The sequence below is a fragment of the Perna viridis genome, chromosome 10, assembly GCF_037379345.1.
Source record: "Perna viridis isolate PV_CMFRI_1.1 ecotype Kerala chromosome 10, ASM3737934v1, whole genome shotgun sequence".
Lineage (NCBI taxonomy): Eukaryota > Metazoa > Mollusca > Bivalvia > Mytilida > Mytilidae > Perna > Perna viridis.
The window spans coordinates 36,591,852-36,609,455 of record NC_142454.1 but is presented as its reverse complement, the minus strand read 5'-3'; the positions used below and the strand labels follow the sequence as shown (position 1 = coordinate 36,609,455).

Here is a 17,604-nt window from a genome sequence, read left to right as displayed (position 1 = left end):
ACCGGAATTAAATCTTATATATAATTCAACACCTTGGTAAACGTTTTCTAATTTCATATTGCACTTTATATGATATTAACAAATTTGTAAAGCGTTTAATCCAATAATTACACCCAGGACGACATTTTTGCGTATTTCTTAGGTAGAAAATTGTCTTTTCTAAGATAAGATTCATGGTGCAATTATTCTATTCTACTTTGGCCATTTAATATTGAATACGTTTTGCAAAACGAGTTATTTTCATGCTTGCATAATATACATCGTCGTTTCGTCTATTATTCTAAAAGGAAATAGAAATAAAATACACCATTAGAGTTAGTTGAAACCTTTATCGACTGCACAATATTGGATTTATTAAACATTTGATCCAAAAACAATGCTTCTTATCAGGAGCAATTATCGTCTTTCTCTATATTTTCCTTTAGTACTCATGCCATTGTAACATCATAAATGACGTAATAAAAATAAAACTTCCCATATCAGCACAATTTGGCTGTACGCGTGCTTTAATTTTACTGTGGGCTTGTCAATCTTATATCAGTTCTTTCATTTGGGAAAAATATTTGGATTTCTGATCATGACCAAAGACGGAATTTCCATTTTGTAAAATAGCAAATGACGCCTTTTCCCTTTTGAATGGGTACAAAGTAAGAACATTTTAGCGCCCAACTTGTGGAAATTTGCAATTTTAAAAAAGATTGCATATTTGTATTTATTAAGTCAATACATATTTATCTAACTTGCCAAATGTCATTGTGATATTGTTTTCTGGTATTTTGTAGAGCAACTGCTGCAGCTATAAATAGTTGGTACAGGCTGATAGAAACAATGTACAATGGGTCAGCATCCTCGTTTGACCAAACAGAATTACAAAAGTACAATGTTTCAGAACTACGACTCAGCGATTTATTCACGAAAGCAGGCCATCACAAGGAGGATTTGATTGTGGGGTATCTAAGGATTTTTTTTATGGATTCATAAGCATTTACTCTTCAACTTAGTTTCATTTCTAACATTGTTTCAATATTTAAATATTGAAGTGCATTTTCACTTATTTTTTCTGTCATTAATCAGTCTTGCTTTATTTATATAAATAGAGACAGTGAAGGCTCACGAAATATAACTCCGGCGTTTTGTTCAAATTCTTACAGAAGTGAAATCAAAGTTGGTTCGAATTATTTCGACACATAAAATCTTGAATATAAAATAAAGCGTTATTTTTTTCATCACATATAAAAATGATTTTAAGGAGAGTTTAGAAATAATCTAAGTTGTTATGATTTTAGTCGTCGATGACGTATATTTGACATTTAGAAATGTGCAGATAATTTAGTAACATTTTGACATCTTCATGTTTTTTTTTTTAATTGTGAGAATACAAATCATAAATATCATTCTGTGCCAAATGTTCTATTATTAAATTTATGAAGCAATCATATGATTCAAACTGCAAGTGTATAGATAATGTAGCCATAAGTGATACTTACGAAAGCCCTGTTTTTATCAACATTATCAATTGTATCATCCTGTCTGGTATTGATAAAGACTTCTCCTAAATTCCCTACAATTATATAAAACCAATCACTTGTTTAAACATCAAACGAGTTCGCAAATATAAAGAAGTTCAAAAAGGCGACGTTTTTTGCGGAGTTTGGACGTCAAATTCTTATTAAAGGAACGTCCACCAGGCAGTTGGTTTCACATGGCAAATTTTGTTTTCAAAACATTTTCATCAATTTCATATCGCATATCTGCAAACTTTGGTTGCTTTCTTGGGGAACTGTAAAATCATTTTCTGAGCCCTACATTGTCGTTTTTTTTTTAAATATGTGTATTATGTGATATATACATGATATCAACATAACATCGAAACATAAAATTCCGTGGGATAGATTTTTTAATTTTATCATGTGCCACCCATATCATAGAAACTGCCTGATTTCTGATTTAGCCATAAATATTGGTTCTGTATCATTTCAGCAAGAAACTACATTTTGAAATTGATATTCCTACGCTTAAGTCCGCATGAATCAGCTGGTTAATGACGATTATTAAAAATTATATGAAGTTAAAATGTCCATTATTTTCTAGTGTTTAATCATATCCGAGCAGCTCTAAACTTGATTTAACATTATTGAGTCTTGGGATGTTTTTATAATATAATTTTAAAGGAAAATTTTGAGTCGAAGAGATCATTTTTCGTATTTAAAAAAACTTTTTTTTCCAATAAATTTCTTTAGAAATATTTTTCCGCAAATTATCAATACCTTTAAAACGGAAGGCTTACAATAAATGTGAAAAGATTTTTAGTTGAAAATGTAAAATTCGGGAAAAAATCTATTTTCCGACCCATAACTAATTAATTCGTCAACGAGTTTTTCTGAAAATTTTGGCGTAGGTCCATCCCATCTTGCTGAACAATTTTACCCCCTGCCAGATTTTGGTTAAACACAACTGAGTCATTTCCTAAATTCGGCAATTTGACCTGGCAACATTGGTATATTTTAGTAACGGCGGCCATGTGTTCTTGCCAGATCAAAAATCCACATACCAGGATTGTTAAAAATACCCTAAGGAACATTCAAGCAAAGTTTGGTTACATTCTGTCTAATAGTTTCAGAGAAGATGCTTGAAAAATTTAACGGACGACGACGGATGACGGCGACGGACAATAGACGACGGACAACATAGTAATGGCAATAGTTTACATGGCTTTTCGGCCAGGTGAGCAAAAAATTATTAGATTTTTTTCTGTTTTGACAAAATGGTTTTTGATATGTAACACTGACAGATTTTTTTTTAATACTTTCAGTTGTACATGGGCTGGTGAACCATGTTCTCATGAGGATTTTGAACCTATTTTGACAGATCATGGTTTATGTTACACCTTTAAACCAACAAACTCTTCATCTGAAATTTTGGTAAGCTCTACTGGTGAGTTTGTGTCTCTGTTCAATAATATTTTCTGTTGCAACAAAAAGGGCATTTGCATGCAACAAATAAAATTTAAGGCATTAAAATCTCAACCTTCTTCATTTTTTTTTCTATTATAAAAGATACGACAAAAAGTTGCATATATAATAAAGATGTTCTTTTTATTATTTATACAAGAAAAAGAGGACTACTATTCCGAAATAATAAAACCAAGTGGAGGTTATCAGAATAAAAATATATAAATCTGAATAAATCGTTTGTACTTTTCTACGTAAATTCATGTTTTATTTTTTACAAAAACCCTGTTTTGTTTACAGTGACTTTCCTACAACCATGACATTCTTTTGTTACCAATCTGATGAACAATACAAAGGATTGACAAAGCTATTGGGACATTTAAACAGACCAGTTGCTATTGAAAGAGTTGATGAATACTCATCTATGAATCTTTTCATAGCTAGCCCCTGGTTATTTATATTTGAAGCAGCTACCTGGGTCATTCTATTTTCATTGGTGAGGGGAGTTCAAATTTAATAAATTATATTTTGATTTGTATTTTGCTGAAAAGGTTGAAAACCATGACCTACCCTTGATCTGACTTTTTATGAGCAACTCGGCGGGTGTTTCTAGAAAAGCAGAGGACGCTTACCCTGCCGGTGCACCTGGTCCATGCTCCCAGTTTTTAGTGGTATCCGAGTTGCTCATTTGTTTTTGTTATTTTGTATGCATGATTTTAGTTACTTTATGTTCTTTGTTGTGTATGTCTGTTTTCCATGTCTGGTCTTTGTCCCTGGATTACATTCTTTTGATTACCGCTATAACCTTGGTTCCCTTGATTACTCTTAGAATAGTATATTAAAGTATTTATTTTATCTTAACTACATTGCACTGAAGTCTTATATATTATTATAAAAATGAGACCTCAATTAATATTTATCCCTTCCTTCATAAATTGGAATAGGCCTACCAAAGTGCCCTTTTAATGGAAATTATGTGATTAATACTATAGTTAAGAAACAAGTGTTATACAAAATGCAAATAATTTGAGGTTAACATGAATTACAATTTTTTGAAATAGTGCTATGAGTTTATATTATTCAATTTTGAGTGGTAGTAGGCTTAAAAGTGCTTTATTAATTGTGAAGGATTTCCATTGGAATTACGATGTTCCGGATTCACTGCACTGGTTGTAATAGTTTGGGATTAAGATTGATTGATTGTTGGGATTCAACGTTCGAGCAGAAATATTTCAGCTATATTCAGGCGATGAACATGAAATGGACGATAAAATGAACATGAAATGATGATGAAATGAAAAATGGGATGGAACACAAGGACAATAGGGTCAACAAATTTTGATTTCCACAAGAAAAAGGGAGGGATAGATTGGGTTGGGCAATTTAGCCTCCTGTGGTGGAGCGCAAACTTTCCTACTCCTATCGAATACCACAGCAGGGTTCTTTAACGTTCGAGGAACGTGGCATTTTCCCAACACGGTGCACCATTGGTTTGCGGTCAGGTTTTCCGTATTACGGCCTGACAACCCCCAGCATGTAACATGCCAGGGGTACCCCCATTCCACCACCTGAGGTACACAACCCAGTTGCTCTGTAGGCAGGGCGCCTAGCCTCGCTAGGTTTCTGAGCACTATTTTATCGCCTTTTACGACAAGCTTAGCTCTGCTGCAGGCCTATTCTTTTGACACCCGGACCCGCACGGGGCTTGGGATTAAGTATCATGTTAATAATAATTTTCATTTGTGTTATAGTTTGGGATTTAGTACATTGAGTTTGATTGAAATTTTAATTAGGGATTTTAAGTGCAATGATTTTCAATGAAATGTAAGATTTGGAATAAGTGTTATTTACATTGAAACTTCCTTGGATTAAGTGCAGTTCATTGAATTTATAGATTTGGATTTAAATGCTGTTTTCCTTGAAACTTTTGTGGATTATTAAAATGCAATGAAATTCATTAAAATGTAATAGTTTGTGATTTAGAACCTTTTCAAAGTGCAATGATTTTCATTGCCATTAAATGTAGTTTGGGATCTAGTGCAATGGTTATTTGTAAATTATAAAGTACAATTTGGAAGTACAGCTTGGGATTACGTGCAATGATATGCATTTAACTGGAATAATATTTTTTAGTTTTATTTATTTATTTATTTATTTATTTATTTTTTGTAATTGTTATTCTGGATTAAGTGTTATGATTAACAGCTCTGATTTGAGTGTTTTATGTGAAAAATGATTTTATTGGATTTATACTTATGGCTGAAGTGCATTAAGTTTCATCACCACTATATATATATATATTTTGTACATGTATATTGTAAATAATATTAAAACATGTGCAAGAAATTTTTAAGAATCCGAACTATTGTTAAAGTATATACTTTGAAGGAGTATATTTCAATGCGTGTATTTAAAAACCAGTATTCAATTGATTCAGCTTTGAAATGGGACAATTCAAATAAACAGTAGTATAACATTGTAACTTCAAGTTAGTGTTAATGAAAATGTTACTACTTTACTTCTTGCTATCCACTTGGGGACCTGTGGGTTCAAAGTTTTTTTTTCTTGGAAAAATATAAACAATATTCACAACCAATAGTATTCCACATTAGTACTTTTCCTGTGTTAGCCAGTACAAAAAATATATTGAATATGTTTCTATCAATTGCTAAATGCAATAACTAAACAACAAAAAATACCAATTATGTAAAAAAAAACCACACTAAGTTCCCTCAAAACACATTGTGAGTAATATTCACGAGCTGAGAAAATTCCATATGATGGGAAACAGAGTGGGTATTGGCTGCCTTACACCTGACCAGGTTACCTATAAATCAACTCTTACAATAGCGTCAGTTTATATGTCCCAACAGCTTTGTCAATCCTTTGTATTGTTCAGCAGATTGGTAACAAAAGAGGGTCATGGTTGTAGGAAAGTCACTGTAATAGATATTTCACAAACACTCTGTGTAATCATAAATGGAGAATTATAGTTAGAAATGTACATTTGCTCTGGAGTTGCTTAGCTGGAGTTATTCTTTTACTCTGTTATGAATCATAGAGAAAAAATATTGATTTGTTAACGGCATCGTTTTGCGCCCATATTGGAGTGTAACCACATTTGGTCGCCAGGTAATGCCAGTTGCGTCATATCTACTTATAGAACAAGTTCGTTATTCCGAGGAAGTTGTTGGACAATCCCATTATGGTAATTGTTTTGGACGACAAAAAATACGTTTTTTTCCGTAATTAGATAATATCTTGAAAATAATTAGAAAGAAAGAAATTTTCTGTTGCTGGAATGGTCCTAATGAAAAGGTCCAAACAAGTATTATCAATTCAAAGTTATAGTACGACTCTTTATACGAGTTGTTGCCCATGGAAGGCAAAAAGGGACGTTATTTGCATTTGTTAGATCATATCTAGAAAATTATAACAGATAATTCAGTTAATTACATGATCCTTGTGGTAATACCTATAAAAATCTCCAGTGGTATAACGATGGCTTCTGTAAATAAAAAATGATTAAAATAGTGTTTGTTCAGCTTGATCAAAGAATATATCCATCAGATTTCTAATATTTCCAGGAGAACAATTCTGGTCATGATTCTCTTGGTTTTGAATTATGGAAGAAAGGAGTTTTCAACGAAGTCACCTTTCCACTGATATGCACTCAACAGTTGAGTAGCAAGAGTGATTCATTAGAACCGATTAACTTTATTTTTTATTACTAAATTTAGATAATGACTCATTCAAAGTTTGTTTATATGACTTCAAAAGCTGAGTTTCCCATTGAAGTTCACTGGAAGATAAGTGTTCAAGTATATAATTAAATACTGTGAAATTGATAATTAAATTCTGTAGCATAATTTATGATTCTATAACAATTCTCATATAAATCATATTACAAATGGTTTTTTTCACACTCTATGGAGAACATCGAAAATAAGGTTATGAGATTAAATCTGTTCACCCTAAATAACGCAGGTTTGTATATCCGAGTGGTCTTGATTAAGTGGTTAATACATACGTATCTTTCAGAGAACAGTGTAATGCTATTTTTCAACAGCTAATATCGCTGGACTTCAAATTATCGAGCCTCTTGAAAAAATTAAAGTATTTCTTTGAAGACGGTAGATATACCATAATAAAATACTCGCAGTGGAAGTAATTTCCTCTATTGATACCATAGCACGATTAGGTTTTAATGTCTTTATAAAGCCACTTGTAATTTTTATTCTTTAATTCTAAAAAACACTAAAAGCCATGATCAAGTGATGAAACAATCTGTTCCCAAGTGGTGAAAAAAATAGCAGATACACCAACAAAAGATGTTTACACTCTTGATAACTTGTCTATCAAAAATGTTAAAATATTAGTAACTGCAAACTTTTCACTATACGAAAAATTACCATTGAATGCATACTGTTAAAATAAATAAACATGTTACATTCTGTTTCTGTTTCAACAACCATTCAACAGGCACATGAATGGTCATCGCAGTGACTACAAATGCAAACCAGACCTCCCTCTAAGTCGCCATCTTAGATCTGCCGGACACACCCAGGAGGATCTCCACAGCATTGTTGTTACGATTATAAAACATAATAAAACTAGTCAAAATGTAAAAGACTGTCTCAGGAAAGCTAAGGGTGAAAAAATTACAAACACCTTCTCTAGATGGAATAAAGGAGAAAAAATAATTCATTTTTAGGTCTTGGTCCAAACTTGTTAGAGCACTACATGCTATATATCAATACGCCGTACTACTATATTTTTACTTTTCTTAATTGTTTTCCACAGTTAATTCATTTCTTAATTTTGATAAAAACACCCCCTTTGTTATTTTCATTCAGATTCCTTATCATTTGCTAATGTGTGCCTTTGATGACGGTACAATCACCCACAGCGTACGTGATTCAGCTTCTGAATCTATGTTTTGATCTTGAACTTCATTAGTTTTATGCTGAAGAAGTATATCGGTTAACCGAAATATTCAATGTAAATTTTACCATCTTTTGGTGATGTTAAACATATTATCAATATTTTGGGAATAAAATTACATTATAAAGGAAAATGCAATGTATGTATTTGACGATTAGATTTGTGTAAACGTAGCATGTTGAAAAAAATCTTAATACGTACTTTCTCACATCTTTAAGTTAAAATATTCAAAACCAAACCTATCGAAAAATTGAATTTTCATATCGAAATTCGAATTGTTTCATTGAAAATATTATAAAATTTTGCTTTATTCTTATGTGGTACAAGTTTTTGAAAGGAATCTTATATTTCATTTTAGCATAATATTAAATGTATTTTGAATTTCAGTTTACTTAAAAATTGAACAACACTCCATGAAACTATTTTTTGTTGTTAGGTGCTGATCAAGGATTGAAGCTTTTCCTTAATGTTGAACAGTACGAATACATGCCAGGTCCCAACGATGCCGCAGGAATCAAGCTTTTGACATATGATAAAAGTGATATACCAAGAATGAAGGAGCTTGGTATATCTATTCCAACTGGCATCCACGCATTTGTTGGACTTCAGATGCTAGTTGTAAGTCAGATTAGTAGATTTGGGTAGGCTCTTTCAAAGACTACATATTTAGTGCATTGTCGAATATGTATGTTGGAAACATTTATAAGGGTCGGATTTCGTGTAAACCTTGTTCCCGAGACATCGTTCTCTATGAATGTGATTTCCAGTCTAGTATTAGTAACATCTGTATTCTTTGCTCGCTTTTGCTGGGAGACATAGTATATTACTACTTGTACGACTGACATCAGACCATAAGTACTTCAAAGCTCAAAGGTTAAATTTGAATTAACGACATTTTCTCTGATATTTGTATACTATTTTGTAAACAATCCATTGTATACATTTTGAAATGCAATTGTGTTTAAGATCAAAAACCTTCGAGTTCCGTATGGTGAGTGCCAGGAACGACAACTACAGTACAGCAGTCAATATTCCACTGATGCGTGTGTCATAGAATGTTTGAATAGACTAACAGAAAGCAAATGTGGATGTAAAAATTACTTTATTCCTTCAAATGGAAGTAAGTACTTTAACATTGTAAATATTTATTTATGACAACGGAAAAATAAAGGCACAATGACTTGTTAAGCCTTTTTTGTCTAAAGTGCATTAAATAAAACACACACAAAACTTTTGAACATTAGTAGGTCATTGTTTTACAACAAAAAATCAATAAAACACTCAAAGATTTTAATGTCAATTTGTAAATAGAAGCTTTTTTACATTACTTCTGAATAAAAAGGTGAAAACTAGGTAGTTTCGTACCATTCTAGGCAAATCAAAGGAGACGTCACATAAAATATTTTTTTTATTTAAAAAATTGAAATTGTAAAATTGCCAATAAACAAGGCCATGCAAATTTTAATTAGCCGCGTGGTCACGTGACTGTGTTATGCCATTGGTTTTCAATGTTGAAATGCACAGGTATATCGCGTGAGTTTAAAAAAATAATAAATTTCTATGTAGTCAAATCTATTTTGGTTGGCGGTATTCCATGCGTTTTAAGAAGAGAATCCGAACAATCTTATGACAATTAATGGCCACACATATGTATTTGATCGACAGAATGCTACCCTAACGGTGTGCCTGGTCAATGCTCTCAGTTTAAATGGAGTCTCGGTAGTTCATCTTCCGTCTCATTATCTCAGAAACCGTAAAGCGGATTTTTACGATATTTTGCACACATATCATATACCATCTGAAATGTTTACTTAAACTTTTGAAAGTAGTAGAGGTTGGCATGAAAGTTGGAAACGATATGTTGCTGGTTGCCATTGCGATTGATTTTCAATAAGCCAAAATAGGCCTACTCTGAATTTTGAGGTTTCAAGACCATTTGAAAATTTGTTTTGCCATGGCGGTTGACTTTCACTCCAAAATTTCAAAATGCTTTGATTTGGATGAAATTTGGTTGTAAGGGTGATCTAAATTTTGAGGTTTCGAAGCAATGTGCGCACTGGGGATTACGGAACTTTAATTTACTTTTGCTTTTTGTAGTTGTTATTTTTGTTAGTAGTATCTCATGTTCTTTGATGTGACTTTCTCAGTCTACTTAGTCTTTATTCTTGGATTATATTCTTTTGGATAGCGTTCGAATTCTGGTTCCCTTGATTAACTGAGTTTATTTCTAATTTCAAACTTCTGATTAAATGCAGTAGATAAACAAATCAACTCCTTAACTCTTTTTTATTGTTAATATGAAAGGTGATATTCAAGTTTTTGACATATATTTTTTTTTCTGATACCGATTTTCTATTTTCAGAATCAGGTCGTGAGTGTACTATTGATGAATATTACTCTTGCTACAAAAACAATTATAGTAAGTTTAGAACTAATAAAATTATTAAGTATCTATTAATATTAAATTCAGGCAGTGCAAATAGTGGTGTTGATACAAGATGCAGAAAAAAAAACAAACAGTACTATTTCGGTTTACAAGCACCATGTGTTTACATATTTCTAGTCTTTTATGTTCAAGCATCTGCATGTTCGAGGAAAACCACAGAATCATCGTTTTCTTAAAACAACTATTTAAGAACGATAACTCTTACAAAGTGTCAATTCATACACATTTATATCATGTTTTCCTCCAAAGTCGAACAGCCTGAGTCTAGGCATGTGGCCTGTAACAGTTCTTGAATTATAAATAATCGATGTGATTTTTATATGAATGTATCGCTTCCTGTCTGATATACTTAAGTATAATTAGGTTCTTACTAGAACCGTCCAGGTGGGCCTATATGGGCCAACCGTATCATAGTATTTTATAGCATAATAATAACCCCAAAACGAAAACCTAGGCATGTGCGTGGAGCAGAGATCTTGGATATATCGTTGTCTCTTTGATTACAGTTCGAATCTTGGTACCCTTGATTTCCCTCAATTCTTAATACCCATAATATGCGCTTTTCTGTTTTAGATTGATGTGTATTAGCGTTTCATTTTATATGCAAACCTGTTTCATAAGGGTGGGTAATGTTCATGTAAATTTAAAATTAGTTGTTTTTGTTGGTTTTTGTTTGTTTGTTTGTTTGTTTGTTTTGTATTATTTGTTTTTTTTTTGTTTTTGTTTTGTTTTTTTTTTTTTTTGTTGGGGGGGGGTTTGTTTTTTGTTTTGTTTTGTTTTTTATTTTTTTGGTTTTGTTTTCTTTACAACTAGTTTATAATGTACGAAGTAAAATCATTTTTCAAATAATACCAAATTTGAGATATATTTGGCGTGTGCAAATGTGCAAAATCCTTTTTTTGCATTTTTTTCTTTTTTCTTTGGATAACTGTGACTATCAAAAGAACTTCAAAAGTATCAATTTCTGATACATTTGCGTATTTCTAAACAGATATCAATTTCTTGCAATTTTGATCTTTACAGAATTATTTCGAGATATACACCAAGACCAGTGTAGCTGCCCAACAGCATGTTTTTATACGGTATTTGATCCCATTGTATCCTACGCATCGACGTCGGAGTATTCGGCAGAGAGCAAACTGTCCATGGTATCAACAGACCTATTGCAACAAAAGGTTCTCAACTCTCGAGAGGTTGCTCATCGGATGGAAAAACGAAAAGTTGATAAGTTCATGAAAATAGTGAACAACCTGGATGAATCATTCAAAGAAGTTCTTACCAAATTCGGGGAAGTTGAAAAGAAGATTTCATCCTATCTTACTTTTATGGACTCTAGGTATGTGACAGACAAAAAGGCATGGGATAGAAAAACGCGACTGTATAGATACCAGATTTATCACGTTAGGAAAAATTTTATACGACCACGAGATGCGATGGAGGAGAGAACCCTTTCCAATCTTTGTGTAGGATTCCATGAATTTGTGTTCATGGTTGAAACAAATTTAAAACATTTATCGTCTGCTGATATGTTTGATTCTTCTGTGCGTGCATCAATTTATACACTTACCCGCGATGCAATTCTCAGTCAAGTCGAGACTGCGGATAGAGCTTTAGCTAATGTAACTCAACTCTATAATGCATATCAAAATGGGACACCAATATTTAGGTACAGATTTGAGAATATAATGAGAGAACGTAATGAGTTTATTACACCGAAAAAGCTGCTAGCGGATTCATTGGTTCACAACAGCTATGCTCGAAGATACGGATCTCGATTCAAGTCAGACATTATTCAAATACAGAAAAGCCTTCAACAATTTATAAATATATTGATGGAAGTTAATCTGACTCAGACATTTAACATTTCAAGATTTGAAACTGCAAAGAACTTATATATCGACAATTGTGAGGATTTTTATCACAGTAAAAGCGTTTTTTACATGGAATGTATAGAGCGCCCCCTTGTGATATTAGAAAAAAGGCTGGATAAATTTCAACAAAATATATCGGACTATATGAGTACTAGAGAGTTCATAATGAACAACCTTGGTAATCTCAAAGACTCCATAAACAATAGTTCACAGTTTGAACTTTTGTATATAAAGTCTTTTCTAAGTTATTTGAAAGATTATCCACTACCAAATTCTACAATAACCAAAAAGGGTTTGTCCAATTACGTTTTGTCAGAATTACTTCTAAAGCAAATTTCACGTTGCGACGCCATCTTCCAAGAAATTCGAAATCGAGGCCAAAATATTTACGATGGTTTAACAGCCCTTGTTATTCGAGTTAGTAATATATGGCAAGATATAATTCTAGATGAAGACATGCAGGACTATTATGAGTATAGAGGATATTGGAATTTTCTTGTTAACTGGACGGCTTTACAAAACAGTACAAATATTGAAATCACTGAAGCTAGAAACATAAATGCTTTGCGTCCAATTGTTGGAAACGTCGACAAAAAATTAGCGAGTAGTTTTGAGACATTAAGAGATCATATGAAGGAGTTTAGAGCCAGTACAAAAATAGATGATCATTTTTTGAGGTAACACAGAGTTATAGATTGATTAGAAAAATTACAGGAACCCCTTTTGAGTTAAAAACTGGTACAATTTTAATAGGTATAGAGGGACTGGTTAAGACAGAGTTCGGATTTTATAGGGTTCGGTGTAGGCAGGTTTCGCTGTAGTATTTCCTCTGTTATATTACTGTGATTATTACCTGATGAACTTCCTTAGGTAGTTAACTGGACAAATGACACAGAGATTTAACCACGTCTGAAATTAGAGTTACCCCTACCTCGTCTGGAGTAATACCAATGTAATACATGGTGGGATCTTTTAAACACCTTTAGATATTAAATTCAAACGTGTGTTTTTTATTTCAGAAAAAAATACTTCAAATACAATAAATAATCCGACTTATAGCTGAAATTTTCCAAACTTTTCAATTTCTTAAGTGGTAAAAAAAAAAACACCTTTTGAGGGGGAAGTACTCCAATCGTGGGTTACGCCCTAATTTCAGGACTTATTCTCTGTCTTTTAAACATAAGGAGGTAGACCTACGGTAAGGGACACAACTCTTCAAAATCATTGCTACGTTTGTATTCTGCATTTTACATCAATCCTATGTAAGCATCTAATTAACTTGGATTCATTTTATTCTGTTTCAAACGAAAGCTTGAGAGGCTTTGGTGAAATTGAATATAATACAAATATATCAATGATTTCATGAGTTATGTCCCTTACCCTAGGACTACTCCCTTAAATCAGACACATATTTTACGCCTTTGAAATGATCAAGAAGAGATCTCATCTGTTTCATGAAGTTAAATGTATTACTCGCTGTAAACTTTTTTCACCAAAACACCACAATACACGCAGAGTATTCTGGTGACCTTGTAATATTGCAAAGCCCGCACTCTTCAGATTTTGAATTCAAAAGTGTGTCTCCTCAGAAAAGACAAAATATATTATATAATATAATATTTCCCAATTTTAACTGAAATATGTCATAATCTTCTGATTTCATAATGGACAAAAACGCAACAAGCCATGAAGCAGCAACCTTAATGCACTTAGCTGCGGTTTTGAACGCTTTCGGATAACAAAAAAAGAACTTGCACGTCACATTTTAATGTATTTTGTTTTTACAGGGAAAACTTCCTACAAATAGATGTTTTCTACCGAGAACTCAGTTATGAAGAAATTGAACAACAGGAAGCATACGACATTTTTGCCTTATTATGTAAGTGCATACTTAGCGTAAATGTGCAAAATGTGCAATAGACAATTTAATTTGTCTATCTCTCTCGTATACCGCTCGATCTGTGCTTTTTTCTGTTATTTCTCCTTTGTCCTTCTGATACCAATATGGATTACTGCTATATATTCCTTTCTTAAAATGATCTTTCTTAGATAAAGTTAAAACCTTGCACAATTAACTAAAATTACATCTAATTATTATTCATTTAAGTGAAGTTTATTTGAACTTTTCTACTTGCAGGCGATATTGGAGGATCTATGGGACTTTTCATCGGTGCCAGTGTCATGACCATTTTTGAAATAGCAGATTTTGTACTTGATCTGTCAGCAAAGAACGCCTTATATAAAAGGAAACGCCGGAGACAACACTAAAAACGGCAATTATTTATGCATTTTCAATAAAAGAAAGCCGGTATTTTTGTACAGGGAAGGAAAGATATTTTATCTTTGATATTTTTTACTTCAAATTTCTGCGTTTTTGTGGCAGCTGATCATTATTTTATCTTCACAGAATTCAGCTTCGGTTCTTTACTTTTATGCTTGAATATAAAGATCTGGAATGGTTTTTGAGATTTTGAAAAGAGGTTTCAGAAAATAAGATTTTCCAGGCTATCATTTGCTCTTCTTGTCCAAACTTTGTGCGAAATTAACAAAATTGTCCAACTAAAAGTGGTTCCGAGATCGGCCAGTGAAAATGAATCGAAATACAATATGAATATTGATAAAGAGAGAGACGTCTCTAGCGACGCTTAAATTGTCGCATTCCTTTGTTTTTTTTGTTTTTGTTTGTTTGTTTGTTTTTATTTTTGTTTTGTATATCATCATGAACATTTGTAATTATTCAATAAGGGTATAATATGAGTTTATAGTTTCATTAATTCATCAGATATGCACTACATAGGTGAATATAATTTAATTTGATTTAAAAAAAAACTTCCTGATTTGTTCGTGTTTTTTTTTTTTGTATAGCAAACCAGGTAATTTTGAAGTAAACTGGTTTATGAACGTCGATATTGGTGCGCACTCCACTATTCAAATAATCCCAAACAAACTATTTGTGAAGATTTACCCTCCCTAGTTAGTGGTTGGAGTTATATCAGTGACTTTAATGTTGATATAAACTAATCAACAATACAGATAAACAGACCGGAAACAGATCCAATGAGTTTATTTATGAAATAAGTTTAGTAATTATTGAAAACACAATTACAGGGTTTGGTGAATTGTAGTGTTGTTTCATTTGCTTTTCAACTGGAGCAATATACATGCCCCGTGCAGGTGCCGGTGTCAAAAGAATAAACCTGCAGCAGCGCTAAGCCTGTCGTAAAAGGCGACTAAGTAGTGCCCAGTAACATAGCCGGGGGCTAGACGCTCTGCCCACAGAGCGACTGGGTTGTGTGCCCCAGGGTACCCCTGGCGTGTTATATGCTGGGTATGTCAGGCTATAATACGAAAAACTTGACCGCAAACCATAGTGGTGCACCGTGCTGGGAAAGATGCCACGTTCCTCACACGTTAAAGGAACCCTGCTGTGATATTCGATAGGAGTGGGAACCTTTGTTCTCCGCCATAGGAGGCTAAATTGTCCGACCCTACCCATGCATCCCTCCCTTTTATCTTGTGGCAATCAAAATTTGTCGACCCTATTATCCTTTTGTCCCATCCCTTTTTTTCATTTCATCATCATGTTCATTTTATCATCCACTTCATGTTCATCGCCTGAATATAATACCTGAAATATTGCTGCTCGGGCGTTAAACCCCAATAATCAATCAATCAATACAAGTCGATTCCCCACCTACTCCATCAATACAAGTCGATTCCCCACCTACTCCTTTTCGGAGACTACATAACCACGACTGATTTGGTAAAATAATAACTTTATATAAGTCAGTTTTTAAGAGGGGATAGAAAACGTTACTGGGATAAATGCATCTTTGAAAAAGTGTACATAGAAGTAGATTGAGTTGTAATAAGATCTTGTATATAATCAGTTTCAATTTTTGATAAAACAAAATGAACTTCCGGTGTTTTCTGCTACCCTAACAACGGTATATTTCAGTAACGGAAATTAAACATGACATTGATATCTGACTATTGCCTCTAGATAGATGGTCCAAGACTTGGATGGTATACATCAATATAGAAATATTGGAAATCCTGATACAGCTTTCAATAAATGGGAAAAAAAATACTGTCTCAATCAAGCAATATCCACAAGCAATTTGGTATCATATCATTTCTAGTGACGAAGGGACTGTCACAATTCTTTTACATTTTGTTCTAAACCGCAGAGGTAGAACCTTGAACAGTTTAGGCAAATACGGGCATACCGTTAAAACTTGATACAGCTCTTAATTTTGATTGCAATTTTTTAAGTACCATTCTGTTTAAGAATCATAATTCTCAATTTAGTCTTTTTTGCCTCAAATATATTTAATACATCTAGAAAACAACTGGAAAGCTATTCAAATTTATCCTGAAACATCTTTGACGTAGATATTTTTGACTGCTCATATAAGGAAAGATTGCGGAAAAATTTTTCGGCCATTTTTCAATAGTACATTTCAACTTAATTTGACCTATCAATACCTTAATCAAAAACTGAAGTCTTCAAAGTCGCTAATCGTCAAGTATTCCATGCTACTGATTTTGACTTGCTTTCAATATCCTAAATGGCACGAATGTGATATGCTCTAAAATAGGATGACTTGCGCTAGAATCTTGGTTCCACTGATATGATTTCTCTTTCATGACCGTGTTGACCCAAATGTTTTTCAATCTGAACAACTAGTTACCAGGACACGTGGGTAATGTTTTCGTTTCACAAGTTTCAATTTTTAGAGACCGTTGAGTCGCTTATCGGGGTCCTGATAATGTACATGACCTATCTAGTCAACTGTAATGAGCCCCTGAATCGGAAACTGGGTAATGTTCATTGCTAAATGATCATTTCATCTTTTAATGTGAACTTCCCGTCCTTATACAATCATAAAAAGAAAAAAACGTACAGACGGGTATAATATTTCAGAGGTACATTTTGATCTTGTATGAAGCTAGAACTATGAAGCTATGACGGTAAACACATAGCTTAATAGATAATCATGCGATCATATGCGAATGTAAAGTACTGAAATTACGAGTGCAGAAAGTCGCTAACAATATCAACGATTTTAAAAGACAAATTTTACAAGCACTTTTACGGTTATCTCTGAAGGTTATAATACTTCAAATACTTTGGTAATGCAATGAAATCTCCGTGTGTTTCCTTCATGTGCCACACCTTATACACATTTTGCCCGATTCTTAGACGAAGAGGTACTTAATATCAAACAAGGGATAGGATTTCCACCAAAATCAATGTGGTTCATTTTTTTTAAATTATTAAAACACATAGCAAGTCACGAACCCCAGACCATAATAAACTCCAGTCTTTCTTTGTGGGTATTGCGTCTTATACTACAATTTCAGATCTACCTACTTACAGTCAAGTTAC

General features: G+C 33.0%; 1 protein-coding gene across 1 annotated transcript in view; it reads left to right on the top strand.

Moving 5' to 3' along the window:
• Positions 1–15,331, top strand: part of LOC148605633 (degenerin-like protein del-10) — a 31,741-nt gene extending 16,410 nt beyond the window's left edge. Inside the window, exons 3-10 of the mRNA XM_088548833.1 lie at positions 783–950; positions 2,813–2,934; positions 8,332–8,513; positions 8,862–9,015; positions 10,258–10,314; positions 11,365–12,889; positions 14,000–14,091; positions 14,350–15,331. Of these exons, the coding sequence (XP_088404959.1) occupies positions 783–950; positions 2,813–2,934; positions 8,332–8,513; positions 8,862–9,015; positions 10,258–10,314; positions 11,365–12,889; positions 14,000–14,091; positions 14,350–14,480 (2,431 nt within the window). The 3' untranslated portion in view covers positions 14,481–15,331. The remainder of the gene's footprint in view (positions 1–782; positions 951–2,812; positions 2,935–8,331; positions 8,514–8,861; positions 9,016–10,257; positions 10,315–11,364; positions 12,890–13,999; positions 14,092–14,349) is intronic.
• The last annotated feature ends 2,273 nt before the right edge of the window (positions 15,332–17,604 follow it).